This window comes from Diadema antillarum, unplaced genomic scaffold (genome assembly GCF_040938485.1).
Source record: "Diadema antillarum isolate AM-2024a unplaced genomic scaffold, OU_Dant_1.0 seq00000131_RagTag, whole genome shotgun sequence".
Classification (NCBI taxonomy): Eukaryota; Metazoa; Echinodermata; class Echinoidea; order Diadematoida; family Diadematidae; genus Diadema; species Diadema antillarum.
In genome coordinates, this window is record NW_027271209.1 from 1,103,731 (window position 1) to 1,125,977 (window position 22,247).

At 38.0% G+C, this 22,247-nt stretch overlaps 1 protein-coding gene across 1 annotated transcript; it reads left to right on the top strand.

Annotated features, from left to right (window-relative positions):
* Positions 1 to 4,544: 4,544 nt before the first annotated feature.
* On the top strand, positions 4,545 to 10,318 carry LOC139727444 (transmembrane protein 9B-like). The gene is made up of 5 exons (XM_071638399.1): positions 4,545 to 4,661; positions 6,029 to 6,132; positions 7,067 to 7,154; positions 8,692 to 8,826; positions 9,683 to 10,318. Exons 1-5 carry the CDS (start codon positions 4,605 to 4,607, stop codon positions 9,803 to 9,805), a joined length of 507 nt encoding a protein of 168 aa, XP_071494500.1. The 5' UTR covers positions 4,545 to 4,604; the 3' UTR covers positions 9,806 to 10,318.
* Positions 10,319 to 22,247: the final 11,929 nt, after the last annotated feature.

Genomic DNA, 22,247 nt, shown 5'->3' on the forward strand with positions numbered 1-22,247 from the left:
AAAAGGGGGAAATGTTTTTTGAAACACCTAGTAGTAGTAGGGCCTGGTAGGGGAAAATATGACCAGGTAAGCTCTGAGATTGTAATGTAGTGCTAGTTTTGGAACTACATTGCATTAAAGATCAAAAGTGGGATTTTTTCTTTTGTAACACCTATAACTTTCGACAAAGCTTAACATTTGCTAATATTTCACATTTTTTCTTACCTGCGCCTAAAATTGTATTACGATGGCCTGCTATTATGTAGGCCCACGGTAAGACAGCAAACTTGAATTTTTTGAGCTTCTTGGCTATTTCATTCTTTTCAATCTCAGATCATTATATTTTGTTCAGTTTGTAATTGTATAGGTTCATAGGTTGACACACATTCTCATTGACCTGTATGCCGTTTCTTTTTATCGCCCTCATTCCTTTCCCATTCATGTGTTCATCCCTTTCACACCACACCTACTCTTTTGTTTAACATTCCATATTAAGTTCGGTAGTCCGAACTTAACTTCCCTTGTCCAGTCGGCCACTACATTGGGATGTTCGACAGTGACATAGAAAAAGAAGAAATAAGTTCTCACCTCAGCTTGTCGACACCTTCGTCCAGTTTATTTTCATTTGTAGTCATAGTGAGTTGGGTTTTTACATTTTAGTTGGTCTCTTCCATTCCTGTTACTCTCAATTTCAATTTCAATTTACATGTATTTTCATATTTCTCATGAAAATAGTACAGACAAAATAAAAATGTACAGCAGTCTGTCTCAGCATGAAGTCAAAGGTGAGTTTAGAATTGGGCTATGGTACTAGAAATATGATGGGGCCTATACATACCAGCAAGTTTGTTCAGCTGCAACTTATACATGGAGAATAAGCTCATCAGGAGTCACATTCCAGCAGGGCTCCTACTTAGAACCAGACTGTGTGACCATGGTAACCGGCAAGCTGCCACGTACAAGAATTCTGAAATCAGGTACAATAACGAAGGACTTGTGGAATGTTAACAGGCAGGCTGATCAATACCTGCATTCCTGGTTAGAATCCCTCCGGAGTAGAAGAATAGACAAGGGAAAAAAGCAACAAGTTTACTACCAGGTACCCGATATGCACTTGCGTGCCGTAGCTGCTAATAAGATGTTGCTTTAAGGCTGCGTTCACATAGAAGTATACTATTCGGGTATTCGGGCTCGTTTTTCGAGGGCACGCGAATAGCTTGAATCGAACGATAGGATTTCCTCACACCGGTTCACATAGGAGGGCACTATTCGAAAGTACCAAATAGCTGCGAAAAGTATAGCAACTTGAAGTGGGAATCGAGCTTGTTCGATTTTCTTGCAGCGTATACCGTCTCTCGTTTATGAAATAATGACACTTTTGGTCTGGATTTGCCCTTTAGCAAAAATAAGCATGTAGACTGACATTCTGATGCAGTTTAGAAATTGTTAATAAGATTTGCTGGGATGTAGGAGGAAGAAATCCTCACTGCATGGGATGGTGAGTTGACGGTGCGGGTGATGGTGTACTCTGTGCCCGAATAGCGAATAGCGAATACCAAATACTTCTATGTGAACGCAGCCTTGCGTTCACATTGAAGTATTCGGTATACGGTATTTGCTATTCGCTATTCGCTATGCGCCGTCAAGTCGACCCAGTACACCATCACCTGCACCATCCGGATTTCTTCCTCGTACACAACCATCCCAGCAATCTTATTAAAAATTTCTAAACTGCATCAGAATGTCAGTCTACATGCTTATTTTTGCTAAAGGGCAAATTGAGACCAAAATCGTCATCATTTCATAAACGAGAAATGGTATACCGGTACGCTGTTCGAAAATCGAACAAGCACGATTCCCACCATACTATTCTATGCTATTCGGCATTTTCGAATAGTGCCCTCTTATGTGAACCGGTGTTAGGAAATCCTGTCGTTCGATTCAAGCTACTAGGTGTTTCAAAAAACATTTCCCACTTTTGATCATTAATAGCTCAAAAAGTATTCATCCGATAAAACTGTCATTGATATAAATAATAGCTGAATAGTGTACAATTTGGTTGAAGGTAATTTGAATGTGAAAGCATAAATCAGTTTCATTAAATCTAAGATTGATTTTGAAGTAAGGTTTCAGATTTTGGTCAAATTTCAACCCTCTGTACAAAAATTGAACCTTGCACAGGAACCAATGATGTGTATGTGAGTGTGTGCTGACAATGGCCCTGAACAATGGACATGCCTGAACCACCTGTTGACTAGGCGTCAGTCTCGTGCTCCCAGGCACATGAATGCTTAATCAATAATTCATGTGGATTGCCATGGGCACTGCTAGTCTGGATTCATGCACGGTAAAGGGTAAACTGCATGCACATGGAAAAAGGAAGCACACGTTTCCATGTGCTTGCAAACACCACATTCCATTCCAGCTGGCAATCATTTTCAATGTTTGCTTCACATATCAATAAATTTGGGATAAAAGCAAAATGATCTAAAGTTCCTCATTTTAATACAACTGTCTACTAATTAAATAGTCTTACAAATTTTTCGCTTTTTGATAAAATAAATCATTTTTAGTAAAGAGTTCAGCAGCATTTATCATTGCGGCGATATGTTTCACAGTAGATTTATTTAAGGTTCCATTTACACAAGTGTATACTCTAATTGATTTTCTTTGCTTCCTGTCACCATGTTTACGATAGAACAGAAGGTATTCATTGTAATTTCGTTTTTCAGAAGTACTTAGGGAGAGCACTGTTGAGACCCAACGACAGTATCGGCAGGCGTTTGACTTTACACAGATACTGCCAGAGGCTGAATAAAGACTAGTTGTGATAGTGGAATTTCTCATGAATAAATAATGAAGCATTCAAACCCTAACCATTGTTTAGTACCATTGTCAGGGTGTTAACCACACACTCCCATACACATCCATTGACTCCTGTGCAAAGTGAAATTTTGTACAGAGGGTTGAAAATAGAGCAAAATCTGGAACCTGACTGTGAAATTAATCATGGATTTCATGAAACTGATTTAAGTTTTCATATTCAAACTACCTTCAACCAAATTGTACACTATGCAGCTATTACTCATATCAATGACAGTGTTATCTGATATATAGTTTATGAATTATTAAGAATCAAAAGTGGGAAATGTTTTTTGAAACACCTAGTATATTTGTGTGCCCTCGAAAACGAGCACCGTATACCCGAATAGTATACTCCTATGTGAACGCAGCCTAAGACTGTAAGAGTATGTTTGAAAGAAGGTGGTGCGGTGCAGCATATTGGGAAGTTCATTCCAATAACTAGGCCCATGGTGAACATAATACACAATGGATTTTTTGTTTTGTTTTGTTTTATTGTTTTTTGCGTAAAAAAAAGAAAAAGAACTTGACGGTTGGCCATTATCGTGCAGGTACAGGTGGCAGAGGATTTTTCTCTTGAATTAGGGTAAGGATTCCCATGGCAAAAATGGCAATGTCATCAAAACAAAAACAATTCCTTTTTATTTTTGAAAGTACACACAAAAGGTAGGCCCTACAATCATAAACAAGGCCAATCTAGCTAGCACTACATTTCATTACCGGTTTCATGATATCAACCATTCAACCAAACCGTCCATATCTACAGGTCAAATAACTGACCACTGGATATCAAACAATTTATTAATTTCCACGGTAATGCCCATAAACAGACTCACCCCTTGACTTTTGCTTGTTTGTTTTTATTAAGAAAAAAGGTACCGGTAACATTTATTGGACAGAAATAACTTTTGAGTAGAACGCAGATCTATACATAAAATCAGCAACAACAACAGCAACAACAAAACATTTAACAGTTAAAATCAAATGCATATATTGACCTTCATGTAGTTCACATCGAATGATCTGCTACATAATTTGATTTCTTCTCTACTGGGGATACGGGTACGGAGTGGCTGGCTGCTCCCTCTGTGCCGTTCGCGCGGGTGCCCCGCGCCGCCCGATGCCTCGCCGAGAGTGGGCATGGGCATGGCGCTGCTCAGCTCTGCCACAATGATGCGTGAGCGAGCTGCTGGTGGCGAGACCGGTGCGGTGCGGATACGGCAAAGATGAAATCATGCGAACAAATATCCAACATTTCACCAAACATGTGCAAAATTAAATTCCCTCGAAGATGAAATTAGTTGAAGGAACCCTGAATACACCTTCATACATGATAAAATTGATATTTCTACAGAGATTTACTGACAAAACAACAGCTAAAACTTAGCTGGGCCGAGTTAGCCCACCGCGCGAAATGAACGTGAACCTATGGGGATCGCGAACCGCGATAAAAACGTCTGAAATTTCATTTTTACGTCGTTGTATCCCCCAAAAGTTGGCAAATATTCTTTACAGAAACCACTGAGCACAATTCCATGAAAATTACGGTTAGAAAAGACGTCATAAAGACGAAATAAACTCAAAGACAGACGAGCGCTCACGATCACTATCGATACCAACGAGTGGGACAACTCGGCCCACCCTCGACGGGTGGGACGAGATGTCCCGTGGGCCGAGTTAGCCCGACCCCTATTGTATTAGGTTTATGGAAAAGTCAATTCCTTGAATGAAGGAGGCTATTGGTCAAGAGTCAAGACTTCAATATGTGGCATCTTTGGATTTTGTTATTTGTCTCGTTGTCGTTTGCTGCATCGTGTGAGGTAAATAGTGTCGCTGTGTTTTATTTCGTTCTTTGAGACGGTAGAATTCAGTGCTGCGTGAATTGAACGAGCCTAGCTGGTTGACAGGTGATACAAATACCATAGTCCCACAAGTTAAAATATATGTAAGCTTATTGATATCTAGAGGTCTTGATTAATAATCACTGTGTTGTGTGCAGTGTAAATTCATTTATCACAACCTATGGCATCCGTATAGATGTCTCTATGATATTTAGTGTGAATGTGCTAATACAGTTTGAGGGGAATAGATCTAGATACTGTAAACATTGCTATCACATTTATGACATCACATGTTTTTATGTCTATGATTATGACCAGGATGCAGGAATGATCAATGACAGGCACCTTAGGCACCCTAAATGTTATGAATCAAAGATTTTGATAATAATCATTAATATGCACATGCACATATAGGGGCGGATCCAAGAATTCCGTAACTGGGGGAGGTGCCTTTAGCGCTTTACAATATTAAAGGGGGGGGGGGTTGCACGCCCCCATTCTTCGTTTTTAATCTCTTGCTCTTGGTTCTAAGTAACAAATAAAGAGGGCCAGGCCAGGGATGTGCCCAGTTGCTCCTCTCTGGCTGGATCTGCCACTGGCTGCATTAATGATAGATTGACTAATATGATGCTGAATGTTCTGTTGACAGAGAAAGATTAGTCTGTATCTTGTCATCAGGGATATGTTCCACAGGCACAGAAACTACATCTGGTTTCATGGACTTTCCTCCTATAGGACCATATAATTTATGTCTATAAAGGAGAGCTGTTAAAAGTAAAAAAAAAAATGATAAAGTAAAAACTCCTTCAGATTTTTCTGTCTAAAAATGTTCTGTTACATTTAGTGTTACTGCATACTGTTAATATTATCAGGATTATCAAAAAGTTTTACAACTAGAGTCTAGACAGACTTCCACAAATGGTAAAAAACATGTTGATCTGTCATGTGTACCTGTGAAATCATTGTCACCCTTGCCTTTGGCTTGTGAGAGGAGATTAGTATTGCTGCCACTGCACACTGTCTAATAATAAGGCTAATATACAGGGTTCATACAACACACGTTAATAATGATACAGACACCTCTACCATGTATAAACTTTTCTGAAATTTTTGTATGGCTTCATAATTGCCCTCTCCTGTGTCAGCTTGAACATGCTGAACTCACATAGAATCACAGAACTTTAGAAGGCCTTCAGCTATTTCAACAATGGAAGAATTGCTTTCAAGTTTTCAAGGTGACTTGGCATTGCATTGAAATCAATTATGATGTCATGGTGTTTTGAGGAGCTTCAAATGATAATTGTAATGGTTGTGTGACATCTTGGCTATTGTTTCACCTCTTGCAGGCACAATTTGACAATGTCAGGTGTAAATGCATATGTCCAGCTGATCCTGAGAGATCGAGAGAGGTGAACATCCAAGTGGTGACAGTCTCCCTACCGGAGGAATGGTAACACATCTCCTGCCCTTTGAATACTGTTGCACAGTGCACTCCAATAATAGCGAACACGGTTATAATGAAATTCCTGCTACAATGAAGTAAAAAGTCAGGCCATAGCATTATCCACTCCTTTTTTTATTCTTATTCAAATTCGTTCAGTTTTAACAAAATTTCAATATAACAAAAGAAAACTGCCAGTGCCAAGGACTTCATTATTATGGGAATCCACTGCATTAAACATTTTTTGTTGCCATTTTAACCATTTCAATGTGTTCATGTGTTAAACGTATAGTTTCCTTACACAGGCAGAAACTGTTAATTTTTCCTCTTAAATGGACACATATGTGTATAAATGTGTGTATTATCTGTTTGACATAATGCTGTGATAACTTGATTTCAGTATGAGTAAGGTAACAATAAAGATGTGAAATAGTAACCAAAAAGATAATGTGATGGTGTTGCAGTCAGTTCGAAAGATATCCAGTTGTAGTTCTAACCTAATGTTTCATAATCGATTGTTGTTAATCAGCAATTCATTGACATTTTTATCCCCTGCGCAGATTGTTGCAAAGAGAAAGTTTTGTTTCATGAACTAGCTCCATGAAATTTTTTTTTCATTGCTTTTAAAGTATAAACTATTTTCTTTGTTTCAAAAATCTCTTGAAAAGTCTCTATTCTATCTTCCATGCACAGTTCACCATAATTGATTTGTTGCTCAGATGCTACTTTCAGTATAGGCCTGTCATAATTCACTTTAAGAAATAAACAATAGTATCAAGAGACCATAGAAGCTCTTGATGTCTGGCAGGTATCTATCACGTCTGCCAATGTGGATGGTACATGATTCAGGTCAAGTTGTTCCAGTAATACATGTGTCATTGCATCATGTGGTCCTATGCATGATGATTGTCATAATGTTTGTTCCTATTTCTGTTGCCAACAGCTCCTGCGAACAGGTCATGAAGAGAAATGAAAGCGACTGTCTTCGTTGTGAGTGCAAGTATGAAAGCAGAAACATCATGACAATAGAGGTAATTCATGGTGCCCATAAACAAAGGCATCACAAGTTTACAAAAATACACATGGTTTTTAGTGTTATCTTCTTTCCCATCTTGCTGAAGAATACTTATGGAATGTTGGTGTAAGGACTGTATACTCATTAAGTGTGTATAGAAATATAAAGTTTGCTCCTACAAGCCCTCTCAGTGTGTACCATAGATTCACCAAAATATGCCATTTTAATGAAAGAAGCAATTATGAAAGTTCAGCTCAAATTTAAAACTGTTGTTTGATTCATTTGTGCTCCAATCTGGTGTAAATTTTACTCATTTTAGAATGTCCATAAAAATAAAGTGTTTTTGCTCATCACTGATATACCCTGTACATTTAATTTGTTTCTGTGTGTGTGTGTGTGTGTGTGTGTGTGTGTGTGTGTGTGTGTGTGTGTGTGTTTTGCAGAGGAGGGGGAACAGGTCCCTGGAGAGACCAAGACCTCGATATCTCAATTGACATGATATCATAAAACCTAACATAATTTTGAATTCAAACAACTAATTTCAACTTTAAAAAGTACTGTTGCTAATGTAATCCAAACAATGTTTGTACATTAAGGGACATCATCATTGATATTATTTTACGAAAATGGTAGTTTGTTGGCGTTTTTTTTTTTTTTTTTTTTTACTACATATGGGCTCTGTAGCATAAAAGATGCAGTTGAACATAAGCCAGAAAATCAATCATAAGTCGGGTATCAGCCACTTAGAATTGAGTACTGTATACGCTATAATTTTCGCGTACATAAATTTTCGCGAATTGCCGCTGTCACACATTTTCGCGAGTGGTTAAATTCGCGATTGGGGGACCAGAGAAAATATGAAGTGGCAAAGAAAGTGTGAATTTTCAACTTACTAGCAAATAAGAATGATACTAGTTATAACTTATACACTGCTTGAAAAAAAACTTACCAAACTCTGCGAACTAGTAAGTTAGAATTCAACATTTTTGAAGTGGTTAAGTCCATCGCGCCAGATTTCTGACAAGTGGTCCCCTTGCGATAATGGATTGGCTCTCTGCAGTATTCGTAAGTAGACGTGGACGTGCTACATATGTACGTAAACAAGCTTAGCCAGTATGGTCTGTTCGGTAAGCCGTGACATGGTATACTAGTACTGAAATGTTTGTATCATCAAGGCAAGGGATTCATTTTGGAAGGTAATATTTTCGCGTGTTGTTAATTTCGCGAATAGCTCCCGACTCGCGAAATTCGCGAAAATAAAACCCCCGCGAAATATATAGCGTATACAGTATTCAGAGACTTATGTTTGATTTTCTGACTTAGGTTTGATCTGAACTTTTATGCAGCGAGGCCATGATCTTTGCCGAAAGACCAAGAAACAAACTTTTAGATTTTCAGTCATTGTCACCCCCAGGACAACATAGCGCAATGACAAATACATGTCTCACTTTAACGAAGCAGTTATTTGATAAAGCTGTCTTTCTTTTTCTTTTCACATTTTAATAAGGTGATTTTTTTTTTCTCCCTCTCTCTTTTCTGTCTTTTTGCTACAGGTGGTGGTATTTCTGATCATCGGTGTCATTATGTGCCTATTCCTCTACACTGTTTTACTCCTCATCATGGACCCTCAGATGTTCAAATCCAAACTGTCTGAGCCACAGGTGGAAGAGGAGTTTACAACAGATGTGGTAAGTACTCTTACTCCATTTTAAGTCTTACTATAATGAGTTTGTTTTAAAAAAAATAAAAATAAAAAAAACCTAACAAGTTCCACTTAAAGGGGATGTCGAACATGAAGGTTTTGGAAATATCACATTTGAACATTTGAAGATTACATAACAAACATCTTCATTGTGGTGTAACCACATTTGTTGACAAGATGAAGAAATCATATCATCTTGCAACTCTTCGAGATTAGTCCCTGAAAATACTAAAAAAATCCTTGTTTGGGGCTGTAGTTCATCAACTGTAACCCCTTGCCCTTACAAAGTTACCATTGCCAAGTTATTGCTGTTCTAAAAAGGTTACCATTTGATGCAATAGATATGATTAATTCCTTTATGATGCTCATTAAAAGATCAAGAATCTAATGAAATTTTATCTGGAAATCAGGAGGTAGCCTTTATTAGATTTTTGCATTTACTGGAGTTGTGGTTTATGCAAGGTAGATTTAGACAATGCTTCATGCTTTGGATTTTGGAAAACAAAGTAAGTGTAGTATGGATATTTTCCTACACAGTTCTTGGTACTGCTATTCCTTTTCTTGTTGGAAAAACATCTGATTTTGCAAACATTAATCATGCTATGGATACAATTATAATGACATTGCAATCCTCTTATTGTGATGAAAACTTGAAATTTGGAAATGAAATTCAAGTCTTGTACTCTTCAAAGCAAAACAGCCATGCCAAGTTGAAGATAATTTTTGATCTCTTTAAAACTATTGCTGCATGAACTTGTCTAGGACTTCAGTGGAAGTATTCTACCAGTACTTTGACACCAAAGCCTTAATGATTGCAATTATGTCATGCTTTTCCTCAACAGACTGCCCGCACTGGCCAGCCGTTATCCTACTTCCATAGGGTGGGGAATGCCCAGAGAAGATGGCGGTCACAGGTTCAGCAACAGAGAGAGAACATCTTTGATAGGCACACCATACTCAGCTGATGTCACACTGTGGTGCCGTGGATTTAAGACTCTTCATTTTTTAGCAGAGGTCCCAAGTTCAAATCCCACCAGGTGCTTATGTCCATGGACGAGATGTTTTCACCCAACAATGTCCCTCGTAATCCAGATGTGTCAGTGGGTATGTGGCATTGATAAGGTTATAATAATGGCAGGGTCCTGTGGTAGAGTGGTGGCAATGCTGAAGAGGCTACTAATAAGACCATGTTATACGTGTATTGTATCGTGCATGGAAAGCCTCTTAGTACTCAGCAAGTGTCCATAACGTGTCAGTCAATTTTGTAGAAGTTCATTATGAGTCAGAGCTTTGCACTGACAAATGATGTCAGCTTATGAACTGCACTAACACTTAGTTTTCCCAATTTAGAGTAGATGTTTCTTACATCATGCTCATTTGCAATTTAATTGCTGCAGGCGATATTCAGAAATTCTATAGTTACCTGGGAATTTTGTTAGTCCAGAGACTCCAACTCTCCCGCTTTCGACTGGAGATCTCCCACCGAAAGCCCATTTTTGCAAAATCTCCCATTCTCCCGCTCAAGATATGATTTCTCCCTCCCTGGCTCGGTGTCTCCTGCTTTAGACGTATTTTCTCTCGTTTGAAATAATCTCCCACCGAAAGCACATTTTTGCAAAATCTCCCATTCTCCCGCTTAAGATATGATTTCTCCCTCCCTGGCTCGGTGTCTCCTGCTTTAGACATATTTTCTCTCATTTGAAATAATCTTTCTCCTGCCCATACACCTATGATTTGAATCATTGATTTATTACTTACTTAGTGACATCGTATGTTGAAAATGAACCTGAGATAGCACGAGAGAGCATGTAGAATCGTAGAGCTTCCAGGGCCTGCTTAAGGGCTCTAGAACCCAGCCGCAAGGGACATCGAGTTTCCCGCTCGTGGTGTGCGCTTCGCACACATCAAGTTTTGAGTCTCCAGTTTGCTAGAGGTTTCAGGTGGGAGAGTTTCCAGGTCAGAAGGTGCTTGGGGTGGGAGTCTCTGTTAGTCATGGAATCTTGCCGTGTCTCATGCTGTTCCATTTGCTCAAGCTACATTGTACCATGGACCATGATTGTATTTGTAACTGTTTTCTGCACTGAACTCACCTAAAATTCCAAGTATCAACAACCTGTCTGGTATCAAATAACCAATGTCAGTTCAAAACTTAGCACTCATTTGAGGATAGGCCATTGATATGCTTGTAAAATTTATCACATTTGTTTATCACTAGACTGAAAACTGAAATTTACAGGACATTATCGAATAGTACTGCATCTTTAAATCTTCTTCAAAAGTTGCTTGTCCATCTGGCCAAAGTGGACACTCCGTAGTTTGTCATTCAGCTTTGGGGCACTTAAGAACAGTGATAAGAAAAGATGAGTGAGATTACAGAATACATTGTGTAAATTGATCTTGAGTTATTTGGAGTTATTTGAGACTTTTGTGCGATTTGCTTGCATTCTGTGCTGTTTAGTTTGCTTTCATTTCCTATTCATAAGTATCTTTTCATTGCAGTTTGTATTAAAAGAGATGATGTTTTGTATTATAAATATTATGATATATTCTAAGTAACTGTGATTTTATGCATATATTTGTACATGTTGCCTTTCATGCATGTGTGCAGTGTCATGAAACCACCAGAAAAAGAAGTGTGATTCTCTATAGTAATATCACAATATTACTTTTATTGTGCTTCATCCACAATTATATCCATAGCCAGGGCTCGACACTAACGGTGGCCTGGTGGCCCGGGGCCACCAAAAATGCACGCCGGGCCACCAAAATTTCAGAAATGAAGACTTTGGTAGCCTGATCGGGCCACCAAAAAAGGTCGAATGTTTGCCTTTGGGCCACCAAAATTAAAAGTTAGTGTGGAGCCCTGCCATAGCCAAGAGAAAGTGCTGCAGGTTGACATGTACAGGGCAATTGATCATAAGATTTTATTTTTACATGGAACTTCGTGAATGCATTTCACTACTTTTCACTTTTGTATGTAGTGTGTATTCATTAACCCTAATCAGGCTGGGCTTTTTTGGCTATGCTATATCTGGGGGGGGGGGCGGATTCCGCCCCCCCTTCAGATCTCGCCTATGGAACGCGTGATCGCGCCGAAAATCGGCACACGCGACGCCCGCGACGTATACTATCAAAATGTATGGTTGTTTTCTCCGAAAAATTTTTCTTATGTTTGATATTAATTAATTATTGTAATTTATGCATAAAATCAGTTTTGGGCTCTAAATCACTTATTAATGCTCTAATTAAGCTAATTTCTTTTTTAAAATGTTTCTTGTATCATTCTCCTGAGACATAGGATAAAAAAAAATCTGTATCGAAATTAATTTCTTATGTATTTGATTGTTTTTTGAATTTCTTATGTATTTCATTGTTTTTCGACCTTTTGTTTTTGTTTGTTTTTTGGCCAAAATTTGTCACAGACATTTTTCGAAGCTTTATTATGCTAAAATAAATTAATTTCGTCCATTCTAAGTCAAGATATGAATTTTTATGTGAATTAATTGAAAAAACACAATTTGCATTGGATTTGTACACAAAATCACGTTTTGGAGCAATTTTGGGGTTGACAAATTTTTTTCGAACGGGCGTCGCGTCAAAACGGTACGCGCGGGCGCAACAATTTTGGTCTCAAAAGTTGCGCGATACTTGAAAGAAAAAAGTCATGAAACATCGCGGCGGGAGCTTATCGCGCTGCGAAGATATTGCGCGAAACGTCGAGGGGGGGGGCGGATTCCGCCCCCCCCCCCCCCCCCCCCCAGCCTGATTAGGGTTAAACAGGAAGTTTAAAAAAAAACTGTAAAATCACAGGCTCAATGATACACTGATGACAGAAGATTGTACCATTCAACCTGATTGTAACCAGGTTCAATAGAAAAGGAAATTTGCCCTAAGCTCTTATTTCTAATCAGCAATTTACTGACATGCTTCATTTTTCTACTTCAAGACAATATCATTATTTACTTGAAATGTTAAGTTTAAAGGTGCATAGTCCCGGTAGTGTAGAGGGCGCTGTTGATGATGCTGTTGATCACCGTTAGCATTGATACGAAGCTTACTGAAGTTGAACTGTCATCAAGAGTAAAGTGCGCAGGCGTTGCTTAGTAACGTTGCCTTTGTTGTCTGTCTCGTAGCAATGCCAGGGTGCATGCATATGTGCTTGTTATTATGACATCACAAAAGAAATTTGCTAAAGCTGTCATACCCCTCAGTCGAATCATGAGCCGAACTGTGATCGAACCACTGACTACAGTGAATCGGACTTCATCGGACTCGGGAAAGTGGGCCACAGCATAAGCGCTAAAAAGGAGTCGATAGCGTAGGTCTCTATAGGAGACTTGCGCAGTGCGCCCGCGTACGCATTTGACTAAAACACCGGGACCATGCGCCTTTAACTGTACAGGCTACAATTTAGTACTGTGGTATTGTTAAGCACATACACTGTACAAGTATGTTGTGTCCTGCTTGTAAAGAGATCACGAGCATTTAAACAGTTAACAATGTTGTGATGCTGTCAACATACCACTATCAAATGCACATTATTCGGCTTGAGAAGTGTTTGTGTTTAGTTACTATATGTTTTAATGATAATCAATTTGTAAGATTTATTTTCAAGACAGTCTTCTCTGAGATGTCTTGACTTTTGAAGTAGACACCTGAAATTCAGAAAATTTTGGACATTAGAGTCTCTTCAAGTAATTTCTTAGGTCTGAAATTCCTATATTTGGTTCGCTATCAAAAGAGAACATGGTGATTGCACTACTGGTAATGAAAGAATTGTACTAAAGTACTTATTCTAAGACAAATTCTATGATGGTATACAGATATCCAATTTTTATAAAATGGGTTCAAGAATGTAGCCAATTGGAAGCGCTGAAATGAGTCACGTGTGCGTGTATTAATTTCTCACTAACATGCACGGCCTGACGTCACAATGTTTACACAGTGCGCACTCAATCAGTTTTTACAAGTGCGTCGCGCGCTACTATACGTGCTGTCAATCCTGTAAACAACTTCTAGTTCGGGCTGCCAGCCAGCCTTTCTTGTGTGCATAACATGTGTGGCGTACGTATACTCTTATACGTACAGTACTTATACTGTATGTGCAGGATTTCCGAGTGCGACGTGCGTAAATGTTTGGGACAAACATCTTCGGACATCTTGACTCTTTGACTGGTATTGACCCACAAAGGTACGTGAAAAATGCTGTTAGTTTTCGACCCATTTTATAAATCAAATGATGCACAGGATTATTTCTTGGCGTTAGTGGAGATGCAGCTCACTCTCGGGTATTTACAATGTAGTGCAACATGCACTCGGCTTCGCCTTGTGCATGTTTCACAATTGTAAATACCCTCGAGTGCGCTACATCTCCACTAACGCACTCTATCCTGTGCATCATTTGTATATTAATGCTCAGTTTTATGTGTAAGCTCTAGAATAGTTGCATTCCATCCCCCCCCCCCCCCCCCCCAATCAACATTAATGTTACTCAAAGTTAAAATATTGGTACAGGGGAAACTCAAAAGAAAGAAATCTGATGTAACAAAATACTTGATATAACAAACTAAATTCTCTGGTTCCACTGAATTTATTTCCTTTGTTTAGCATTGTTTATTGACTTCTGATATAACAAAATATCTGTTACAATAAACAAAATTGTCTTGGTCCCAAGGATCTCGTTATACAATGTACTGAGTTTCCACTGTAGTTGTTCCAACATGCAGACATTTATGTATGTTTCTTCTGCCATGGGACAACTATTTTGTAATGATGCTGAGTGCATTGCGATACACAAGTACATTTTCACTTTTATTGTGTATCAGCAATATTAGGTTTATGAGGGTCCAGTATTTGTGGAGTTACTGTGAACACCATAGATATTTTTGTATACAACTGTATTTATGTATGGATAATACCAAAGATGGCACAATGTCAATAAAAGTCTAGGATGCATTGACTGACATCATTGGTGTATTTTGATGTGTGGTTTTGTGTTCAGTTTTGTGTATGTGTGTTTATGTGTGATATAGATCTTCTTTGTGTGTGTGTGTGTGTGTGTGTGTGTGTGTGTGTGTGTGTGTAGGGAGATGTTTTTGACTACCCTTACTCTACCTCTGCCAGTAGGTGAAATCTGTGGCTGAGAGATTTGTCGGTCTGTCTGTTTGTAGGTGTACAGGGTAACTCAAGAACTGATGAACAAATTTATACAGAGTTTGCAGGGTGTGTTCATAATGAGGTAAGAAAGAAACGATTACATTTAGGAGTCATGATGTCAAAGGTCATGGGGTCATTTTTAGGTAAGAAAATTTAATCTCCCAATAACTCGATGTTTGATTGGATTTTCTCCAAACTTTCAGGGTGTATTCATAATGAAGTAAGAAATAAGGTATTTCATTTTGGGTCAGAGGTCAAAGTTCAAAGGTCATAGGGGTCATATTGGACATTGGAATAAGCTTAATCTCCCAATAACTCATAAACAGATGGCCCGATTATCACCAAATTTACAGACTGTGTTCATAATGGAGTAAGAAAGAAGTGTTTTGATTTGGGGGTCAAAGGTCATAGGGTCAAAGGGCATAAAATAAGCTTATAGTTCATATCCTAGTAACTCAAGATAGGATGATTAGATTTTCACTTAACTTGCAGGATGTGTTCATATGTTATAATGAAGTAAGACAAACAATTTGGAATTTGCAGTCAAAGGTCACAGGTGTCACATAGGAAAAATAAATATCTCCAAGTAACTCAACAATGGATGATCATATTTTCACCAAATGTATTTTGTAGATGTCCCTACACCTCTCTGTTGGTGTTAAGATGCTGCCTACGAAATGGGGATATTTCAATTACGTCTGCTTGGTAGAGGTCTGCTCTCTCGGAGAGCTCTTGAAATTAGTTACAGAAACGCTCCTCTTGCAGTCTTCCATTTATTTCCACCAGACATGCAACAACGGGATTCAGGCTACGAAATGAATGACCTCGATAGTTTTGCTGGTTAAAAAATTTCATCTGTTATCTCAGATAATAATGAGAAGCATATCAGCCGCTTTGAATTACAAAAACTCTATCTCTATTAAAGGGATAAAAGTTCTCTCTTTACCTTTCCTTTCCAAAACTCACTCACAGTGAGTATTCACCGTTTTGTAGTGCGTTTAATTATTCCGAAACACCTCACAAACAACCCTGGGTGGGCGTAGATTGACAAAGACAGAACTAGGTGTATGCACAATCCCTCATTTGGATTGCTTGTAAATAGAAAGTAGGTCTAATATGGAAGTCGTAATCTTTTGAATGCGTAAGCAATGATTTGCGACAACTTGACCGGGGTGTATCTAGGAGCGTTTGCCGTAGCAGACCACCAGCCTCGCTTGTTTGTTGATAAAGCGCAGGGTCGAGCGCCCTCCAGCGTTAAACCTTGTTTCAACGGAAGCGGAACCAGTGGGAGGGGCTGCTAATCGGTAGGTCCAATCAAATATCCCCAAGGGGTCACATGCCAAACGACCCATGATCTGAACATGTAAAGGAAGCAAACTTGGTGGACATGGCACATGGTATGCGCACCGCACATACAGATTCACTTTTTCTTCTTAATCGGTATACTATAGACATACTATACGTAATTCGGATTTAAAGGAAACCCAAACCCAAAGAGAAATGTGGATTGAGTGAAAGCAGCAACATAAAGAAAATACAAAGGAATGCTACAAAAATTCACTTTCATAAAAATTTCACATCCCATCATTTTGATACTGACATAATAAGTAGCAATAATATCATTCCCCCTGCTTTCTGAAAGCGGTTTAATGTGATTTTTTAAAGGAATTCCCTCTATATTTTCTTTATACATGTATTGTTGTCCGCATATACGTCATAATCATACGTCATTTGACTAAAATTGTATAATTGATATTGCGAACAATGCGCATTTGCAATTCTTAAAAATTACGTGGATAACTGCTTTCCAAGTGTATTGACAGAGATCTGACTTATGAATTTTAACATTAACTAAGTGTATAGATGAACTTCCAAACACTTTAGAGAAACAATCGCCTGAAAGTTAAAAAAGAAAGATATTGCATATCAATACGATTTAATACGATCAATAAGATTTGATTTATCTCGAACTAGTAATTGGAAAAACTCTGTTCTTAATTCTGTCTTGTTAACGTTAATGTTTGGTAACGTCTAAGATAAATATAATTAGAAAACGGAGCCCGTTTCAAATGAGGGAGGTAGGACCTTCCATCTTTCTATGCCTTTTACCTCTTTTGCTTACAATCAACTGAGTGGTACACATCTCGGGGTTCTCTTTTCCATTAACACAATGGCTTGTTACAAATAGTTTGGTATTGGTTTATGCACTTGCTTATTTTTCTTTTCCGATTTCAAATTAATGTGCAATGAAAATCTAAACTATCTGTCTCTTGCTGGGCTAGGATAAAGTGTTTGTCCAGCAGGACGGACTAACAAAAATGCTGTAGTCCAGCTACCAATTTAAGTTCTCAGTGTAATTGTCTACGTTCATATATTTTACATTACATTTGCTTTTGTTATTATTTTATTTGAAAATTATCGTATTTGAAACTTTAATTAAATTGTTGTGACTTCTTCCTTCCACTTCATTTACATGTACCAGTAACTCAATAAAGGAGCTGGTTTTATGCAGAGATACTTGCAAATATCGAGGGTTACAGTGATTTAAACCCCCACGTTTGGTCGCTTTCTTTGAGATTTGTTACTATGCCTGCTGTTGCTTATTGTTATTCCACGTGCTTTCTACAACGTCATCCAGGGCAGCAGTGTGCGATTATTCTAGAATGCAATCTTTTTATGAAATAAAACTTTCTTTGCAACTGATTGACAAATTGCCCTACATCGACGTAAATAAGCACTGAATTGATCAGTATTTTAGTAGTAGCCATGACACAAATCATGGGCGCACATACTCGAGCAGGATTCGAACCCACGACCTCCTGATCACCGGACAGGCGTTTCTTGCAGTCTGAAACAACTTACTTTCTACCTGCGTCATGTCCTGTGATGCATGCCCTATCGTGGCGAGACGTCTGTTACCTAACCACACCTCTTGTATTATATTGTAGTGGCTGGTGTAAAGTTATTTTGCTGCTTGTTGCGTTGTTTTGTTCTGTTTGTTAGTTGCATGAATGTACGGATTGTGATGATAAATTAATGTGATAAGTGCAATTATTTCTGAATACTGGACCGTTGTAGTGGGACAGACTACGGTAGAATTCGATGAAAAGCCTGAGAGAGTAGACTATCACGTACTTTTTTTTTCTCCATTTTTTGAATATCTCTGGTTTATATGTTAGAAATGAGACACTCTTCTTGTTAATTTCATAAGTTCCCAGCAAGATGAGCAGATCTCAGGCGTCACATGAGGTTATGACACATATTATTCTGACGCCAGGTGCCACCCATGCAGGAGAAATAGGTCACATGGTTCCGATGTCGACGTCTTGCAGGTCAGTGCTGAAGTACTCGAAAATGCTGTCTTCACAAGATACAATATACATGAAAAGGGGATCCAATACCTTACAGTGAAGAATAATTATGATAATTATACTCGATCTAAAATTATGTGCCAATCCGCGCTAAACTAGCCCTGTATGTGTGGCTATAGTGCATTCCATTGTCCTGTAGGCCCTATGTGTGGCTAGAATGGCTTGCAGTGCAAATGCATGTTGACTTGTATTGATTTATAATACCCTGCGGATCATCACATTCCTTTATGTTACCAAAATGATATGTACATATGTGCAGTATATTTTTTTAATAAAAAAATCCACTTTTTTTTTTTTTTACTTCCATACTCCCACAAAAGCCTTCCAAACCAAGATTCTGTCCATGGCACCATCTGTCAATCACTGGTTAAGTGTACTATGATTAACAAAAGACATTGGAATGCCCCTCCCTCTTAGACCGAGCGTATCACTTGCACGCATCCCGGCAATGTCTTTTGTTAATCATTCTGTCATTAGTAACAAGGAAACATGCAATTTATTAGTCTAGCAGAAGATACATTTCAATTTCTTTATCTAGGTGTTTCAAAAAACATTTTCCACTTTTGATCATTAATAGTTCAATAAGTATTCATCCGATAAAACTGTCATTGATATGAGTAATAGCTGAATAATGAACAATTTTGTTGAAGGTGATTTGAATGTGAAAGCATGAATTAGTTTCAATAAATCTAAAATTGATTTTGAAGTAAGATTTCAGATTTTGGTCAAATCTTAACCCTCTGTACAAAAATTGAACTTTGCACAGGAACCAATGATGTGTATGTGAGTGTGTGCTGACAATGGCCATGACAATGGACATGCCTGGACCACCTGTTGACTAGGCGTCAGTCTCGCGCTCCCAGGCACGTGGATGCTTAATCAATAATTCATGTGGATTGCCCTGGGCACTGCTAGTCTGAATTCATGCACGGTAAAGGGTAAAATGCATGCACATGGAAAAAATAAGCACATATTTCCATGTGCTTGGAAACACCACATTTCATTCCAGCTGGCAATCATTTTCAAATTTTGCTTCACATATCACTAAATTTTGGATATAAATAAGCATAAATGATCTAGTTCTTCATTTTAATACAACTGTCTACTAATAGTCTGACAAATTTGTCGCTTTTTTCGATAAACAGAGATCATTTTTGGTAAAGAGTTCAGCAGCATTTTTCATTGGGGCGATTTGTTTCACACTAGATTTATTTAAGGTTCCATACACACAAGTGTATACTCTGATTGATTTCTTTGCTTCCTGTCACCACGTTTACGACAAAACAGAAGGTATTCATTGTAATTTCGTTTTTTCAGAAGTGAAGGAGAGCATTGTCGCGACTCAACGACAGTATCGGCAGGCGTTTGACTTTACACAGATACTGGCAGAGGCTGAATAAAGACTAGTTGTGATAGTGGAATTTCTCATGAATAAATTATGAAGCATTCAAACCATGGCCATTCTTCAGGACCATTGTCAGAGTGTTAACCACACACTCCCATACACACCCATTGACCCCTGTGCAAAGTGAAAGTTTTGTACAGAGAGTTGAAAATAGAGCAAAATCTGGAACCTAACTGTGAAATTAATCATGGATTTCATGAAACTGATTTATGCTTTCATAATTATTTAAACCACCTAAAACAAAATTGTGCACTATTCAGCTATCACTCATATCAACGACAGTGTTATCTGATATATAGTTTTTGAATTATTAAGAATCAAAAGTAGGACATGTTTTTTGAAACACCTATTAGTTTGTTAATTATATTAGTATTATAGCAATTATTTACAAGTGATATCACTTATATATTTCTTTCTTTCTTTCTTTTTTGGTGGACGTATCTAAGCAATCTGAAGAAAAAATATTAGAAATATTATAATGAAATACATGACAAGCATTTAGATATTCATTTGGCCACATAGGCCTATAAGTGATGTTGAGAGTATGATGGAAAGAATCAACACAAGTCAAGATGTATTTATATTACTTGGTTCCTTTGAGTGATGTTCCTGATTCCGAAAGTTCCTTAATCCCAAAATGAAATAATGTTCCAACAAACAGTTTCCTTATTTCTTGATGTTCGTTAATTCGAAAATGAAAAAGGGTTCGTTAATCCGATTATTTGTGGCGTTGTTCCGAAGGTTCGTTAATCTGAAAATAAAATAAGGTTCGCTATTCGTTATTCCGAAGGTTCGCCGATCCGAAAATGAAATGGGATACGTTATCCCGAAGTTTCGTTGATAAAAAAAAAATGAAATATGATTCGTTAATCCGAGAATGAAAAGAAGGTGCGTAAAACAAACCTGATCTCTTTTTCGGAACAAACCGATAACGAATCATATTTCATTCCCGAAATATCTAACCTTATTCCATTTTCGGATTAACGAACCTTCGGAATATAACGCCACAAATATTTGGATTAGCGAACCCTATTTCATTTTTGAATAACGAACATGTAATCTAACTTCTTTTTTCTTTTCATTTTCGAATTAACCAAACTTCGGAATGACGAACCTTGTTCAATTTTCAGAGTAACGGATCTTCATAATAAGGATCCTTATTTCATTTTTGGAATAATGATCCTGCGGAATAACGGATCTTCAAAATAAGGACCTTATTCCATTTTCGGAATAACGACCCTTCCGAATAACCCCCTCGAAATTACAAACTGTAACCATTCCTGTAAGCTGAATGTCACGTGGTCTAACACATCTGTATAGAAAACATGTATATTGTGTGAATAATTACCAAAAGTGTGTACGTCAAATTGCCTCCTAATGACACTCAGTATAGAATCACAACTGTTACAGAGGATGAGCAAACGCAGACAAGTATGATTTAATCCTAATATCTGCCGCAACACTTGCTTTGACAGAATTCCATCGAAGCGATGATATGCTATTTATCTGTGGTATGTGTCTACCTGTATACCTCAAGGATAAAAATATGTTATATATGATCGTATAGGCATTGTCATGGTCATCTTATTAGAGCCTCCATTTGGAATCTGCATGGGTGCATGCTGCTCTTACACACCCGAACCACAGCAGCATTACTTGAAAACACAGAGCTAAATATCCCTCTCTTTCCATAGACTGATTAATATGCCCATACTATGATATAACCTGATAATCACCTATATATGCGTTCCTTTTCGTATTGTTTTGAACGGGCATTATTAATTTCATGTCTTTATGATCTTAATCTGTATCCATGCAGTGATTACATGAACAGACACGAACGATGAAGAGTGGAGCCAGAATATTTCCACCAATGCAATTGTTTAAATTCATTTTGTTTTTATATTTCATCGTCGGCCGCGGTTGCAACGCAGACTTCTTGAAGGAAAATTATTTCAAAATTTACTTCTTTTACTACGTGGCATTGCTTATAAAAGTAGTCATCAATCATTTCCATGGGCTTTCTATGAATGATTTTATTGCCAGAATCTTCCTTCGACATTCTAAAATCATAGATATAACACTATATGGAGGATGTGATTATGCATGTACTTGCATGCATCGTAGAGTGCTCGCTTTGCTTCTGTGTGTGCGTGGTGCGTGTGCGTTTGAGCGCACGATGACTTCGAAAAGAAGGGAATGTGCTGAAAACTTGCCAAAATCAAAATTTGATTCGAGGCCCGGGGCAGTCGAAATCATTTTCACGTGGAGACAAGCACTCAATTTTAAATTTGTGAACGTATATTCGATATCCGGCAACTTATGTTGGATAATTGCTGACGAAGTGGAGTATTCAGTGATCGTGTAATAAACGGGGGAGGAGCTGCGATGATGAGAAACAATATATCATGGAAACATACTATATGACGATAATTCAGTTTTTTCCCTCCTTATCAAGTGTCGGAAGGGTATTTG

Bases quoted from the DNA above. Each gene is read 5' to 3' on its own strand.
- LOC139727444 (XM_071638399.1), top strand. From the start codon at position 4,605: ATGTGGCATCTTTGGATTTTGTTATTTGTCTCGTTGTCGTTTGCTGCA. The intron at 6,133-7,066 runs GTAACACATCTC...TGTTGCCAACAG, and splicing joins GTCTCCCTACCGGAGGAATG to CTCCTGCGAACAGGTCATGA. The intron at 8,827-9,682 runs GTAAGTACTCTT...TTTCCTCAACAG, and splicing joins AGGAGTTTACAACAGATGTG to ACTGCCCGCACTGGCCAGCC.